The sequence below is a fragment of the Bombina bombina genome, chromosome 6 (assembly GCF_027579735.1).
Source record: "Bombina bombina isolate aBomBom1 chromosome 6, aBomBom1.pri, whole genome shotgun sequence".
In the NCBI taxonomy this organism is placed as follows: domain Eukaryota; kingdom Metazoa; phylum Chordata; class Amphibia; order Anura; family Bombinatoridae; genus Bombina; species Bombina bombina.
In genome coordinates this window covers 659,377,342-659,393,697 of record NC_069504.1, presented here as the reverse complement: position 1 = coordinate 659,393,697, position 16,356 = coordinate 659,377,342, and the positions used below count along the sequence as shown (strand labels likewise).

Below are 16,356 nucleotides of genomic sequence, written 5' to 3'. Positions count from 1 at the left end.
AAAGATACCAAGATAACGAAGGAAAATTGATAATAGGAGTAAATTAGAAAGTTGCTTAAAATTGCATGCTCTATCTGAATCATGAAAGCAAACATTTTAAGGACTTTATCTCAAAGGAACTACCGAGCTGTGTTCATTCCTGTAGTGTTTAAAAAAAATATGATGTACCAAAATCTAGGTTGTATGTATCTGCACATTACAAATTGTACTTGGGCTAAAGATGGAATTCTAAATGACTTAAACTGACAATATGGTAATGTCACAAGCAATTAAAAGGGAAAATTCCAATAATTAAAATGTTTAAATCAGTAATGAGATATTAATTTATTATACTAAATACTGTATGTAAATATTACATTTTTTTCTAAAAAGCAGTAAAATAGGACTCTTAACACAGTCCTGACACTCAGATGGTTTTTAACACAAAACTTAAACATAAATCTTAATAATAATAATAATGTAATACATACGGCAAGTCTGTGATAAATTCAGGTCCAATCCAAGATGTGTCCTCCCATGATAATCCAGGATGCATTTGCATTTCTTCTAAAATGCACTTCCTCTATGACATACAAACAATGAGAGGAACTGAAAACAGGTGACACAAGAGTAACAAAGCAATACACAAGGAATGTCACATGGCAGAGCAACATACAATGCAGCTCTATTATTCTGCAGAGTGTAGCAGTAATAAACATAACAAAAACATATTGCTTACAAGACTTTTACGTAATCCACTAGGAATCCCATGGAGATACTTCACCACATCTCTGATATCTGAAATTGTGTTTAGTTGCTGCAGTATGTCACACTCAATCCCATTGGCAAGACTGCCAAGTGTCCTTTAAGTAACAACAGGAAGAAAACAAATTATTCTTTCCTATTCCATAATTATCTCACAATAACTTGTGTTTGCTTGTCTTGATAAAATAATATTTCCCAATATTATTATTATTATTATCGGTTATTTGTAGAGCGCCAACTGTTTGTATGCCCTAAGTTTTTTATTTTTTATTTAGTCTATCCTCACTGTCCAAATGGGTATTATAATATTTTTTTATATAAAATAAATGACAGGGGTAATTTCAATTCAGAGTCTGAATAATTATGATGTGAACTTCAATCAAGATGGAAGAAGTCTTTGTATAGGGTCAAGTTGGATCCTAGGACATTACTTAGGGTACTGTGTCTCGATTCCAGCCCTCAGGGAAAACTAACAGGCCAGATTTCAATATTAACTTGGGTGAGAACAGGTTAATAACCAAGGTTACTGATCATCTCATTATTTCATCTATGTTCAAGTTCAGACACCATGGAAATCTTGCCTGTCACTCCACTGACTTAGGGACCTCACTAATAGCTCAATGGATCCCTTGAATTGTGGTAGTTCCTTTGGAGGCTGACGCTGCACTGGTAGGGGCCCACCTGTTGGGGATAGTGCATGGGTGCAGTAAGAGTATTTGTAACAAGGTAAATTTGTGCTAGCATAGGAAGGTGTTAGTATGTGTGTGGTTGCAGTTAAAATGTTGTTGATTAGGAGAGGGTTCATGTAGCTTGCCATTGGTATTTAATTGGATCAAGGGTAAAGATAGCATTGGGACATTGCAGTTAGTGTAGGAAGCAATTAATAATGGTGAAGTCCAGAGCAATTTTGTTACTGTTGGTTTATTGGATACAATAGGGTGGATCTCAGTTAGGATTTAAATGTTGTAGTGAAGTCAAGAGATGTAGTGTTAATGCAGTTAGGGTGGGAAGGAATTAATATAGTGGGGACAGTACAGTTGGACTCTCTGTGGCAGTTGGGTTTTATATTATATAGGTATCAGTTTTATCTCAGGGCCATTGGATATTTACATTTCATATATTCTAACTGAGATACCACCAGCTTTGAAGATGGCAGCATACCTGAAATGAACATTTAAACGTAACACATTTCTTTTATGAATTTAAAAGTGTACTAATATATTATTTTTGTATGGAAAACATAAAAAGGATCATTAAATGCAGTAGAATTGAATAATCAACAAATGCACAATAAAAAAACAATGCAACAACACTTAGGGCCCGATAATCTAAAGGTCTCTGGGGTGGCAAGATTATTAAAGAATGCTCACCAGTACTTCCCTGGTGGAATTATCGAAAGCCACTTTTTACTCTGAAAACAGGAAGTCTTGCTAAGGGGCATATACTGCATTTTCGTATGGGGAGGAGATGCATAGATTACAAAAGTGCAGAATAAAATTTGTATTTTAAAAATGTTTACAAAACGAATCATTGAATCAAAAGATACACATGGAAAAAATATATTGTTAGGGTGCATCAGAAATCTTAACAAAATTCTTCACCAAAAATAATATTTTATCAAAAACATTACTTTTTTTGTAGGTTACACAGGAATAAATTGTGTTAAATATGCACAGTGTAAATTGTAATTTAAGTACACTGGATGTGCAAAAAAAAAAAGTGAGAAATTCATACTTATATAAAATACAAAGCGTATTTGTTGTTTTTTTGATGGGCGTATATAAAATTGTTTCCCTAATCCCAGCATAATTCTGTAAAGCTTTTCGCACTACAGATCACACAGCTTTTTTTCACAAACTAAAGGGTGGCGAGCTTTTATCAAAACACTCAAAATACTTATAACCAGGGGCGTGTCCGTGCAGCGATCCTGAGAGGTCGCATTCCCTTAGAGCTCCAGCCGAGTATCCAATATTCCGCCAATATTGGAAGCATTTTACAGCTAATATTTGCCAAAATCACTCTGTATCATAAAGATACTCAGAAGCATTATACCCATCAACTTATTTGCTGTATTTGTGACGCTGGTGTAATAAGATCGGACGATTGGGGCCTGGAGAGGTGGCTCATAACAGGCAGCGTTACCCCCCCCTTGGGAAACCGAGGTAAATTGCCTGATCCAGGTACAACAGCAATAACACTATAATATAAACTAGCAGAACTCAGTAACAAACGCAGAAGGGAAAAACTGCTGAACAAAGTGGGGTAAACATAAGTAACTACTGCGTTGCTGTATATCAAAGATGGCGCCAGAACAAACAGAAGGTCCTCTGGATCGCATCGATCGCTATCTGGAGCGCCTTGAGGATTGCTTACTGAACCTCCTAAACAAAGCACCCTGGGACTATCTGGTAAACTTACACTCCCTACATCGCAAGAGGGCAGACATCGTGGACCTGGCTCTGGTCTCTGAAGGTGGGGAGGTGGCGGCTAAGAGCGCTCCCGCTGAGCCTCTCTGCCGGAGAGAATCACCACAAGGAAAAACCCTTTTTGCTGGCCAGAAGCACCCACGCTGTGAAGAGACACTTCAGAGGAGTAAAGACACCTCACCGATTCAACAGCATGCTAGTGAAAGTATGAGACCACACGCACCTGTTATGGATCCATATGTTACCACATAGTTATCTATGCAGTCTCCTGTAGACTTTAGGATCTTGCCTACTGTTAAGGACTCTACAGGTACTGGGCCCCGGCGGGAGCTTGGGGGGGACTCCGCTTTGGTGCACACACCAGCACTGATCACACCCTGCTTGTTGGAACACCTTGGGTCGGTCCCGATGTTCCCTATATGACTTACGTGAACTTCTCTAAGAACACTGAGAGCCGAGCCTATGATAATCACTGGGGAGTTAAGGTTGTTTTGCCTCTGAGTGCACAAATACCTGCCTCGGCTTCAATAAATCCCTTTTTCTTTTTTCACGTATATGAAAGGGGGTCCTGGATCTTCGAGCAGACCCACTCAAAATCCACTGGTTTTATCTTTCCTACAATTGGAGAGGACTAACATACAGCATATTTAGTTAGAAATGCAACACAATGTTAGTGTGTAAAATTTCCAGTTCAACTATTCTTGTTTCTGTCAGTTTAGTATGTGTTAAATTGTTGTCCTATGCTCACAGGTTCCTACCAGCAATGCTAATAGATAGTAGTAATTGAGCTAACAAGTATATGTGCATTTCATTATATACAGCAATAAAACAAATGTAAGCTAATAAGTATATGTGCATATCAATATATACAGCACTTTAAAATTGAATGAAAAAACTAATGTTTAATGCTTACTGGCATAGAAAAATCAGGCAAGCCAACCATCTACTGTAATGCCACAAAGATGCGGGTCTTATAGTATATGAAAATTTATAATAGATAGATGTATACGTTTTATATATTATAGTGACCACTGGAACTCTGTATCTTAAATAAGAATCACAGTCGTGGCCTGCGGCCGGGGCCGTGATGGGGAATCGTGTTCTGACAGCTTAACCAGGGATCCATATCTGTCCTAAACATTAGAATATAATATTTTAGACCACATGAATATTATGATGTAGACCATACAAGTTTAAACTGCCTATAGTAAGCTTTTGCGCCATGATCAGAATACCCCTTTAGTTTACAATAAATATACAAATTTTTCCCTTCCTAATGCACTATTCATGTTCATTAAAAGTTGTCTGTGTTGTTGCCCTCTAAATAACTTTGTTCTGTGCACTATAAAAATGCTTGGTTCAGGCAGGTGTATCGAGAATATCAGAATGTTTAGCAAAATCAACAGTGATATATGTTTAGATGCACCTTTTCTTTTCAATGTTTATTTTCTTTTATGTTTAAATCACAACCCCTGTGGACTTTGATCTATATTGCTACATAGGTCCAAAAGTGGCCTTGCATATTGATAGAAGGGGAAGAAAACATTAGGACTCATTGTTTATCTTTGATCAGATATATATTGAGCATTTAATGTATCTCCTTTTCTTTTTTTCCAAATGTGTAAATTATGCTTTTTGACCTCAATAAAAATATTATTAAAAAAAAATTAAAAAAATAAAAATAAAAATAATAGAAGAACACTTGCATGCGAAAATACAGGCGTTTGTAAAACGCTACACGAAGAAAGCAATGCCCCCTGCTCACAGCTAACTTCGCTCCACAGAGTCGTGTCCCTTTACAGCGAGCTCTATTACTTTCAATATGAGACATCTCGCCACTCGCAGGGACTGCCCCTTTTTACGATAATTCCACCAGGGCAGCCCCTGTGACGGTTGGGGTGAAAAACCACAAATTTAGATGATCGACTCTAAGGCCCATATTTATCAAGCTCCGTATGGAGCTTGAAGGGCCGTGTTTCTGGCGAGTCTTCAGACTCGCCAGAAACACAAGTTATGAAGCAGCGGTCTAAAGACCTCTGCTCCATAACCCTGTCCGTCTGCTCTGATGAGGCGGACAGGAATTCGCCGGAAATCAACCCGATCGAATATGATCGGGTTGATTGACACCTCCCTGCTGGTGGTTGATTGGCCGCGAGTCAGCAGGGGGCGGCGTTGCACCAGCAGCTCTTGTGAGCTGCTGGTGCAATGATAAATGCGGAGAGCGTATTGCTCTCCGTATTTAGCGAGGTCTTGTGGACCTGATCCGCACTGTCAGTCCAGGTCCGCAAGACCTATGATAAATAGGGGCCATCATCTGAATTTCAAATGAGTTGATTTTCCCTGAATCCCTGACCTCTGTATCATGTGACAGCCATCAGGGAATTACATAACACATAGACATATATACTGTGAACTCCTACACATGCTCAGTAGGAGAAAAACAAACTGGGCACATAAAAAGACTGTGCACATTTTGATAATGGAAATAAATTGGAAAGTTTTTCAAAATTGCATGCTCTATCTGATTCATGAAGTTTTAATTAAGTTATAGTTGAAACTACCATTAAGTATAGGTTTGTCCACAATTCCTCCCTAGGGTAAGATTACCCATTAGCTAATAAGGACAACTCCTACAGTTCCATTGGTGTACAGTAAGAAAATATGATTTGTTTCAGCACCATTTATTCTAAATAAATACCATGTAATACATCTTATATTATATTACTGACATTTTGAAACCAGGTTAAAGTAGACATAAAGGGCCAAATTTAACAAAGTCCGGCAGACAGGTGCGTACATCTCTGCCCCTGTCCATTTGGCATTGCTGCCCACATTTATCATTCCACACTACAGCTAGTGTGCAACGCTGCCTCCTGCTCGTGCACAGCCAATCGCACGCGAGAAGGGGCTGTCAATCTTCCCAGTTGGAATAGTACAGGGGGATTGAGATACAACACATAACAATCAGTTGGAGAAGTAGGTTAAGAAGCATTCTTAACTCTCGGCTGCAAGTTTGCTAATTCGAGCCTGCAGCCAGAACCTTTGATAAATCTGGGCCAAAGAGAACAGGGATAAGAACAAGGATATTGACACCTCTCAATAAAAAGCAGATTGTGATCCAAGCATAAAATGCCTTTAGCAATTCCCAATAGAAAGTATAGGATGCATCATTTGATGGTTTGCTGGTATTTTTCTTTTTTGTGATTTTCTAATGCAAGTCAAATCAATAACAACTGGCACAGTTAGCACAAAATGATTATGCTGTTGGTCTTGTGAATATGTGGATTATGACTTTGCTGTAAATTAGTTTTGATTTAAAGAAAATATTTCAGTTCTGTTATGAATTTTGTGTTAAAATTCAGATTCTGTGCTGTTCCTTTGTTAGAGCTATTTCTAAGCCAAGTTTTCACAATATTGAAAAATGTTTACGCAATCCTGTACATTGTAGTCTTAACTACAAGATTTTCTATAGTAATCAGAAGGCCATTGCTAAATTCAGTTCGCTTAGACTCCAATGTGTCCCCTTTTCTATAAACAAGTGCAATTTATGGCCTTGATGGTGGTTCAGAGGTGCTGACGTAGGCATAGCTGAAATTGTATTAAGTTCTCTGTTTATGTCTTATATAGGAGAGCCATCTGCTGACAAAAATATTAACTACTTAAATCAGAAACTTGGGTCTTGCTATGTTTAGCAATGTGTAATTTCAAGCAATGTTATCTTCTTCAAGTAGCCAAAACAGAAGAACTGGTCACAGATTAATAGCTGCAAATTTGCACAGAGCAAAAAATTGTTATAACAATGATCCTTAGTACAATTCTGAAAAATTGATCAATTAGTACAATGCAGGATTGCTAATAACACTGCAATATGTCATGCACAAACAAATTGTACTATCTATACTATAATCGCGTTTGTAATGCGTCCGTCAGTGTCGCCAGTTGTGCACGCATCTTTAAAAGAATGTTGGCTTTGCGCAAAGCCAAAAGAATTCACCTGGATGCAGCGAAACTGCATCCAGGTGGATTCTGAAAATAGCAGGGTGATGAAAGAATCCACCTTTTTGAATCTACCGGGATGCAGCAAAGGCAAATGGAGCATTACAAAAAAAAAAATAACCGGCCGTAATAAGTATTAAAAAAGAAAAACCTAACCGTCCGCAATAAGTAATAAAAAAACCCCTAACCACCCGCAATAAGTATTTTAGAAAAAAAAACAAGCCCCCCTGAACGAATAAGAAAAAAATAAACTAACTGCCCGCACGAAGTATTAAGAAAATAAAAAAATAAAAAATACCGAATAAAATGATTAACCCCTAAATCCGCCAAACACAACATCACAAACTACCTAATACATCTATTAACCCCTAATCTGCCAACCCCCCACAACGCATTAAACCTAATTTACCTATTAACTCCTAAACCGCAAACCCCCACAATGCAAAAAAGTAATTTAATGACTAAGCCCCCTAACCTAACACCCCCTAAATTAACCCCTTAATTATATTTAAAATTAAAAAAATTACATTACATTAATCTAAAATTACAGAAAATAAAAAAGGCTAACATTACAAAAAATAATAAACAACACTATCCAAAATAAAAAAATTAAACCTAATCCCTATGAAAATAAAAAAAGCCCCCCAAAATAAAAAACATCCCCTAATCTAAGAATAAGATACCAGTAGCCCTTAAAAGGGCTTTTTTGTAGGGCATTGCCCTAAAGAAATTAGCTCTTTTACATTAAACATAAACAAAGTTCCCCCTAACAGTAAAACCCCCCACCCACCAAACCCCCCAAAATAAAAAAAAAACTAACACTAATAACCCTAAACTACCCATTGCCCCTAAAGGGGCATTTGTATGCGCATTGCCCTTAAAAGGGCATTCAGCTCTTTTGCAAATTGCCCAATAAACCCTTATCTAAAAAAAACAAAAAAAAAACAAATAGAAGGTCTTCATCCAGGTGGGTCCATCATCTTCATCCACAGCGAAGGCGGCGCGGAGCAGAGGTCCGGAGCATTCTTCCCAGATGTGGCGATCCTCGGTGGTGGTTATCTGTGGTGGCGGCGGTCCTCAGCGGCATAGAGGCTCCTGTTCATCCAATGTCCGTCGTATACTGAATATTGAATGCAAGGTACCGCAATCAATTTGGGGTACCTTGCCTTCCTATTGGCTGAATTTTTCAAAACAGCCAATAGGATTAGAGCTACTGAAATCCTATTGGCTGTTCAAATCAGCCAACAAGATTTTAGTAGCTCTCATCCTATTTCAAAATCAGCCAATAGGATGAGAGCTACTGAAATCTTATTAGCTGACTTGAACAGCCAATAGGATTTCAGTAGCTCTAATTCTATTGGCTGCTTTGAAAAATTCAGCCAATAGGAAGGCAAGGTACCCCAAATTGATTGCGGTACCTTGCATTCAATATTCAGAATATGACAGACATTGGATGAAGAGAAGCCACCGCCGCCGCCGAGGACTGCCAGCGCCGCCACAGATGACCACTGCCAAGGACTGCCAGCGCCGCCACAGATGACCACCGCCGTGGATCGCCACATCTGGGAAGACCGCTCTGGACCTCGGCTCCGTGCCGCCTTCGCTGTAGATGAAGATGATGGACCCGCCTGGAAGAAGACCTTCTCCGCCAGACTTCTGAAGCCGTGAGTACCTATTTGGGGCTTTAGTGTTGTTTTTTTTTAATATTTTTTGGGGGGGTTTGTTTTTTAAGATTAGTGTTTACTGGGAAATTTGCAAAAGAGCTGAATGCCCTTTTAAGGGCAGTGAAAAAGAGCTGAATGCCCTTTTAAGGGCAATGCCCATACAAATGCCCCTTTAGGGGCAATTGGTAATTTAGGTTTCTTAGTGTTAGTTTTTTTTATTTTGGGGGGGGTTTGGTGGGTGGGGGTTTTACTGTTAGGGGGGACTTTGTTTATTTTTAATGTAAAAGAGCTGATTTCTTTAGGGCAATGCCCTACAAAAAGCCCTTTAAGGGCTATTGGTAGTTTATTCTTAGATTAGGGGGTGTTTTTATTTTGGGGGGGATTTTTTATTTTTATACAGGAATTAGTTTAGGTTTAATTTTATTATTTTTGATAGCTTTGTTTATTTTTTTTGTAGCTTGGGGGGTTGCATTTTTAATACATAGACTGCCCTCTGGGCAGGCTTATTAACTAGTTGTAAAATAAATACATTAGTCAAAATCACTATAAATATAAAATCAAATACTAGCTGAAGATACTAACGGCCAGATTACGAGTTTTGCATTAGAGGATATGCGGTGCTAACGAGCAGTTTTCTCTCACCGCTCACTTACCTGCAGCGCTGGTATTACGGGTTTTTACAAACCCGGCGTTAAAAGGCAAGAAGTGAACGTAGAGCAAAATTGTGCTCCTTACCGCACTCCAATACCAGCGTTGCTTAAGTCAGCGGTGAGCTGTTCGGACGACTTACTGTTCTGAAGACCGGACATCCATCCTCAAGGAAGCGGCAGAGGTCTTCATCCAACCGGGTCGAAGTCCTCAACGAAGCCGGGAGAAGTCTTCATCCAAGTCGGGTGAAGTCATCCTCCAGATAGGCAGAAGTCTTCATCCAGACGGCATCTTCTATCTTCATCTGACGCGGAGTGGCTCCATCTTCAAGACATCCGACGCGGAGCATCCTCTTCATCCGGAGTCTTCTTAATGAATGATGGTTCCTTTAAGTGACGTCATCCAAGATGGTGTCCCTTAGATTCCGATTGGCTGATAGAATTCTATCAGCCAATCGGAATTAAGGTAGAAAAAATCCTATTGGCTGATGCAATCAGCCAATAGGATTGAGCTCACATTCTATTGGCTGATTGGAACAGCCAATAGAATCCAAGCTCAATCCTCAACTGTTAGCGCACCACTCGTAATGGGCCAGATTACGAGTGGTGTGCTAACAGTTGCGCGCAAGTGATATTGAGTTTATTGCGGCTGTTTGCGCACGTTGGATATGGCACTCCTATTACATGTTTAAAGTAAACAAGATCGCTTGAGCGTAATTGAATTTAACGCGTGTTGAGATAGCGCAATCTCAGAGCTTTGTTTAACTGTTTTGCAAAACAAAAAAGTGTCACAAAACACTTCAAAAGTACATTACACAGTACAGTTACAGTTATGATAACACTATGTTAATGAAAATTATTTAAAAAGTTATTGCACAAAAAAGTTATAAGGGCTCAAACATATGAGGTCTCAGGTGTTAGAAAAAAAAAGGCAGGCAAAGGGCTTTAACATTGAGATAGATACACGTCTAGATATGTATATATATGTGTATTGGAGCCCTTTGCAGTCAAGTAAACGAAAACATGAAAAAGCATATTTATACAATATTTACTAATGGTTTTAACTATGTATTTACTGTAAGTATTTTACATTCCAATGTTCTGCACATAGCATTATAAGCTCTAAGTATTTTTAAATAGATATTCCTATATATATATCTGTATATATCAATACCTATATATAATCATATATATATATATATATATATATATATATATATATATATATATATATATATATATATATATGTGTGTATAGATATATATTGTAACAAAATACCATCAGATATATTTAGACATATGTATTTATGAATAAATAGAACATATTCTGCTATTTGAAGAACATTGGAATGGGAAAAATTCATATTTTCATGTTGGGTTAGCGCACTTCAGAGTATGCAATCGGGTTTAACCACACTTCCCAATGTTTCCATTGACTTCTATGGGGGAATATGTTAAAGCGGCCACGATATTCTAACTTCCGCTTCCGCTAATTGGCTGATAGGTACTCTTTCCACAGTGTTCTAATTACAATTTTAAAGCTTAAAGCACATTTGAAACCATTTGTATCATATAGGAAAACATGTAGAACTCTCAAAAATATTGCAGAAAAATATCTATATAATCCTCAATCACATATAAAAGGGACTTACAGAATAGTGTTCTTTGTTAGGTTTGCCCCAGCTCGGATTTTCTTCCAAAGATATTGGGTCTATGGGAATATAAAAAATGAACTGGCTGTAACATTCTCTGAGGCATTACAAGTCACGTAATTTAGCCTGTTCTTAACCCCTTCGCTGCTAAGCTTTTTTCATATCCCTGTGCTAAGCTGATTTTGAGCTTATTTTACTGCTTACATTTAAACACTATTGTAAATTCAGGGCCGTATTTAAAGCCAAGGTGCCTTTAGGCACTAAATCTGAAGCGCCCCCCCCCCCAACGTTCTAAGATGGTCTCCAGCAGTGAAATAACAGCAGCGGGAAGCAACCTTAACAAAGATGGCCAACACGCATGTGCAGTTCAGTTATTTCACTGCCGGCCTCCATCGTAGTTCAGGTTGCCAGCTGACTGGCATTTATAATAGGTAGAGACCAATGCCCCTCTATGTAGGGCACATGTAGGCACATGCCTACTCTGCCTTATTATAAATCAGGACCTGTGTAAGTTATATGTCAGTGGGTAACCTACACAAATTATATATATATATTTTTCATTAGGACCAGCAGATTCAGAATATACAATTATTATATTTATTTAATTGCAGATAAGAAGACTGCAACAAAAATATTTAAATATATATATATTTTTTGTTATGATTTTAGTCAATAACATTGGAAATAGCCAGGTGTTGCTACTGTGATCACTTTACTAAATTATTATCAATGGCATTTAAAGTTGCATGATAAATCCATACTGGCTTTTGGGGGTTGTAATAAGAGCTAGAGGGGCCCCTTGTGCCATAGTATAAATAAAAGCACTTTTTAATTGCCAGATGATTGCTGTCACCACAGTGATAGCCTGACTATACAGACAAAACAATTTTTTTTTTTAAAAATGCGAACCCTATAAAATAATAACATTATTATTCTGGCTCTATTTTTTATTTTTTACTGTACAACCCTAAAGTTATAATTAAGAGTAAATGTCTATTAACATTTTAATTTTATATAAGGAGGCTTAGTACTTTTTTGTTTAAGGTAGGCAGGTGATTCTTTTTTAAATTAGGACTCTTGATCATCTGTAGCTGGTAAGGGAGCTGCAATAGAGGGATTTAAATCAACTCCCCCATCCAGCTCCCTTACCAGTTTTAGTGGCCTCACGTTTGTGGCATCGTCTTCGGCACTCCCATTGATGGCTTGAGAGATCCACCCATTAGTGCACCAACCAGCCCTGGAATGCAGGGATTTCCCTCCTGCAAGACAAGGATGATCGTCATGCACACATGACAAGGATGATCGTCATGCACACATGACAAGGATGATCGTCATGCACACATGACAAGGATGATCGTCATGCACACATGACAAGGATGATCATCATGCACACAGGACAAGGATGATCGTCATGCACACATGACAAGGATGATCGTCATGCACACATGACAAGGATGATCGTCATGCACACATGACAAGGATGATCGTCATGCACACATGACATGGATGATCGTCATGCACACAGGACAAGGATGATCGCCATGCACACATGACAAGGATGATCGTCATGCACACATGACAAGGATGATCATCATGCACACAGGACAAGGATGATCGTCATGCACACAGGACAAGGATGATCATCATGCACACAGGACAAGGATGATCGTCATGCACACAGGACAAGGATGATCGTCATGCACACAGGACAAGGATGATCGTCATGCACACAGGACAAGGATGAACGTCATGCACACATGACAAGGATGATCGTCATGCACACAGGACAAGGATTATCGTCATGCACACAGGACAAGGATGATCGTCATGCACACAGGACAAGGATGATCGTCATGCACACAGGACAAGGATGATCGTCATGCACACATGACAAGGATGATCGTCATGCACACAGGACAAGGATGATCGTCATGCACACAGGACAAGGATGATCGTCATGCACACAGAACAAGGATGATCGTCATGCACACATGACAAGGATGATCGTCATGCACACAGGACAAGGATTATCGTCATGCACACAGGACAAGGATGATCGTCATGCACACATGACAAGGATGATCGTCATGCACACATGACAAGGATGATCGTCATGCACACATGACAAGGATGATCGTCATGCACACATGACAAGGATGATCGTCATGCACACATGACAAGGATGATCATCATGCACACAGGACAAGGATGATCGTCATGCACACATGACAAGGATGATCGTCATGCACACATGACAAGGATGATCGTCATGCACACATGACAAGGATGATCGTCATGCACACATGACATGGATGATCGTCATGCACACAGGACAAGGATGATCGCCATGCACACATGACAAGGATGATCGTCATGCACACATGACAAGGATGATCATCATGCACACAGGACAAGGATGATCGTCATGCACACAGGACAAGGATGATCATCATGCACACAGGACAAGGATGATCGTCATGCACACAGGACAAGGATGATCGTCATGCACACAGGACAAGGATGATCGTCATGCACACAGGACAAGGATGATCGTCATGCACACATGACAAGGATGATCGTCATGCACACAGGACAAGGATTATCGTCATGCACACAGGACAAGGATGATCGTCATGCACACAGGACAAGGATGATCGTCATGCACACAGAACAAGGATGATCGTCATGCACACATGACAAGGATGATCGTCATGCACACAGGACAAGGATTATCGTCATGCACACAGGACAAGGATGATCGTCATGCACACAGGACAAGGATGATCTTCATGCACACAGGACAAGGATGATCGTCATGCACACATGACAAGGATGATCGTTATGCACACAGGACAAGGATGATCATCATGCACACATGACAAGGATGATCGTCATGCACACAGGACAAGGATGATCATCATGCACACATGACAAGGATGATCGTCATGCACACATGACAAGGATGATCGTTATGCACACATGACAAGGATGATCGTCATGCACACAGGACAAGGATGATCATCATGCACACATGACAAGGATGATCGTCATGCACACAGGACAAGGATGATCGTCATGCACACATGACAAGGATGATCGTCATACACACATGACAAGGATGATCGTCATGCACACAGGACAAGGATGATCATCATGCACACATGACAAGGATGATCGTCATGCACACAGGACAAGGATGATCGTCATGCACACATGACAAGGATGATCGTCATACACACATGACAAGGATGATCGTCATGCACACATGACAAGGATGATCGTCATGCACACATGACAAGGATGATCGTCATACACACATGACAAGGATGATCGTCATGCACACATGACAAGGATGATCGTCATGCACACATGACAAGGATGATCGCCATGCACACATGACAAGGATGATCGTCATACACACATGACAAGGATGATCGTCATACACACATGACAAGGATGATCGTCATACACACATGACAAGGATGATCGTCATGCACACATGACAAGGATGATCGTCATGCACACATGACAAGGATGATCGTCATACACACATGACAAGGATGATCGTCATACACACATGACAAGGATGATCGTCATACACACATGACAAGGATGATCGTCATGCACACATGACAAGGATGATCGTCATGCACACATGACAAGGATGATCGTCATGCACACATGACAAGGAGGATTATTATGCGGCCCAGATGTGCATGATAAGGCATCCTCGTCATGAGCATCGAACCAGTTAAAAAAGATGTGTATGTAATGCACATTTATTTTAACAGACCTGTCTGATGGGTAGTGGATGTTGTTCTTTTTAAACATTTCTCCCAAAACAAATCACAAACTATTTTAAAAACATTAACATTTAATTTTTAATATTTTCAAAAGTAAATTATATCTTTTATAAATACCTATATTGTTCTCTCATCTTTGAATATTAAACATACAATCTTTTAAAGGACCGCTGAGGATCGTTCATCAAATACAAAATTAGTATATTAAAAGAAGTTCCAATTGACTACACATTCTGGGCTAGATTACAAGTGGCGTGTTAACTGTTGCATGTGAGCGATAAGGAGTTTATCACGGCTCTTTGCACACATCATAAGTAGCGTGTGTTTTACAGTACCTTCCAAAAGTATTTACCCCCCTTGGCATTTTCCATATTTTGTTGCATTATTACCTGGAATTAAAATGGATTTTCATTTTGATTTCATGTAATGGACATACAAAACATTGTCCAAACTGGTAAAGTGAAATGAAGAAAATAACTTGTTTTAAAAAATTCTTAAAATTAAGAAACTGAAAAGTGGTGCGTTGCATATGTATTCACCCGCTTTGCTATGAAGCCCCTAAATAAGATCTAGTGCAACTATTTATTATTATATTTATGCAATATTCATATAATAGAGTGTTTAACTATGTATTTACTGTAAATATTTGACATTCAAATTTTGTTCATATAGGGGAATATGTTTTAAAGGGACAGTCTACACCAGAATTTGTATTATTTAAAAAGATAGATAAGCCCTTTATTTCCCATTCCCCAGTTCTGCATAACCAACACAGTTATATTAATATACTTTTTACCTCTGTGATTACTTTGCATCTAAGCCTCTGCAGACTACCCCCTCAGCTCAGAGCTTTTGACAGACATGCAGTTTAGCCAATCAGTGCAGACTCCTAAACAACTCCACTGGAATGAGCACAATGTTATATATATATGCCACACATGAACTAGTACTGTCTAACTGTGAAACCAAATTCAAAATGCTCTGAGCTAAGAGGCGGTTTTTAACGGTTTAGAAATCAGATTAAGCCTAGCTAGGTTTAGCTTTTCAAAAATACCACCAAGGGAACAAGGTAAATTTTATGATAAAAGTAAATTGAAAAGTTGTTTAAAATTGCATGCCCTATCTGAATCATGAAAGTTTAATTTTGACTAGAATGTCCCTTTAAGTATTTGTAAATAGATATTACTATATATATCTGTATATATACCTATATATACAGTAATTATATGTGTATATATATATATATATATATATACTGTACATACATATATATATATATATATATATATATATATATATATATATATATATATATATATATATACAAAGGCAAAAAGGCACTCACTGTTCATAATAAAATATAACTTTTAATAAGCCAAGTTTAAAACGACATAACGTTTCGGTGTTCACATAACACCTTTGTC

The 16,356-nt window shown here is 38.6% G+C and overlaps 1 protein-coding gene across 1 annotated transcript in view; it reads right to left on the bottom strand.

Moving 5' to 3' along the window:
• Nucleotides 1-16,356, bottom strand: part of STRC (stereocilin) — a 149,643-nt gene that overhangs the window by 51,033 nt on the left and 82,254 nt on the right. The window contains exons 15-17 of the mRNA XM_053719370.1: nt 11,130-11,188; nt 719-842; nt 471-562 (exon numbers count right to left, since the gene is read on the bottom strand). Of these exons, the coding sequence (XP_053575345.1) occupies nt 471-562; nt 719-842; nt 11,130-11,188 (275 nt within the window). The remainder of the gene's footprint in view (nt 1-470; nt 563-718; nt 843-11,129; nt 11,189-16,356) is intronic.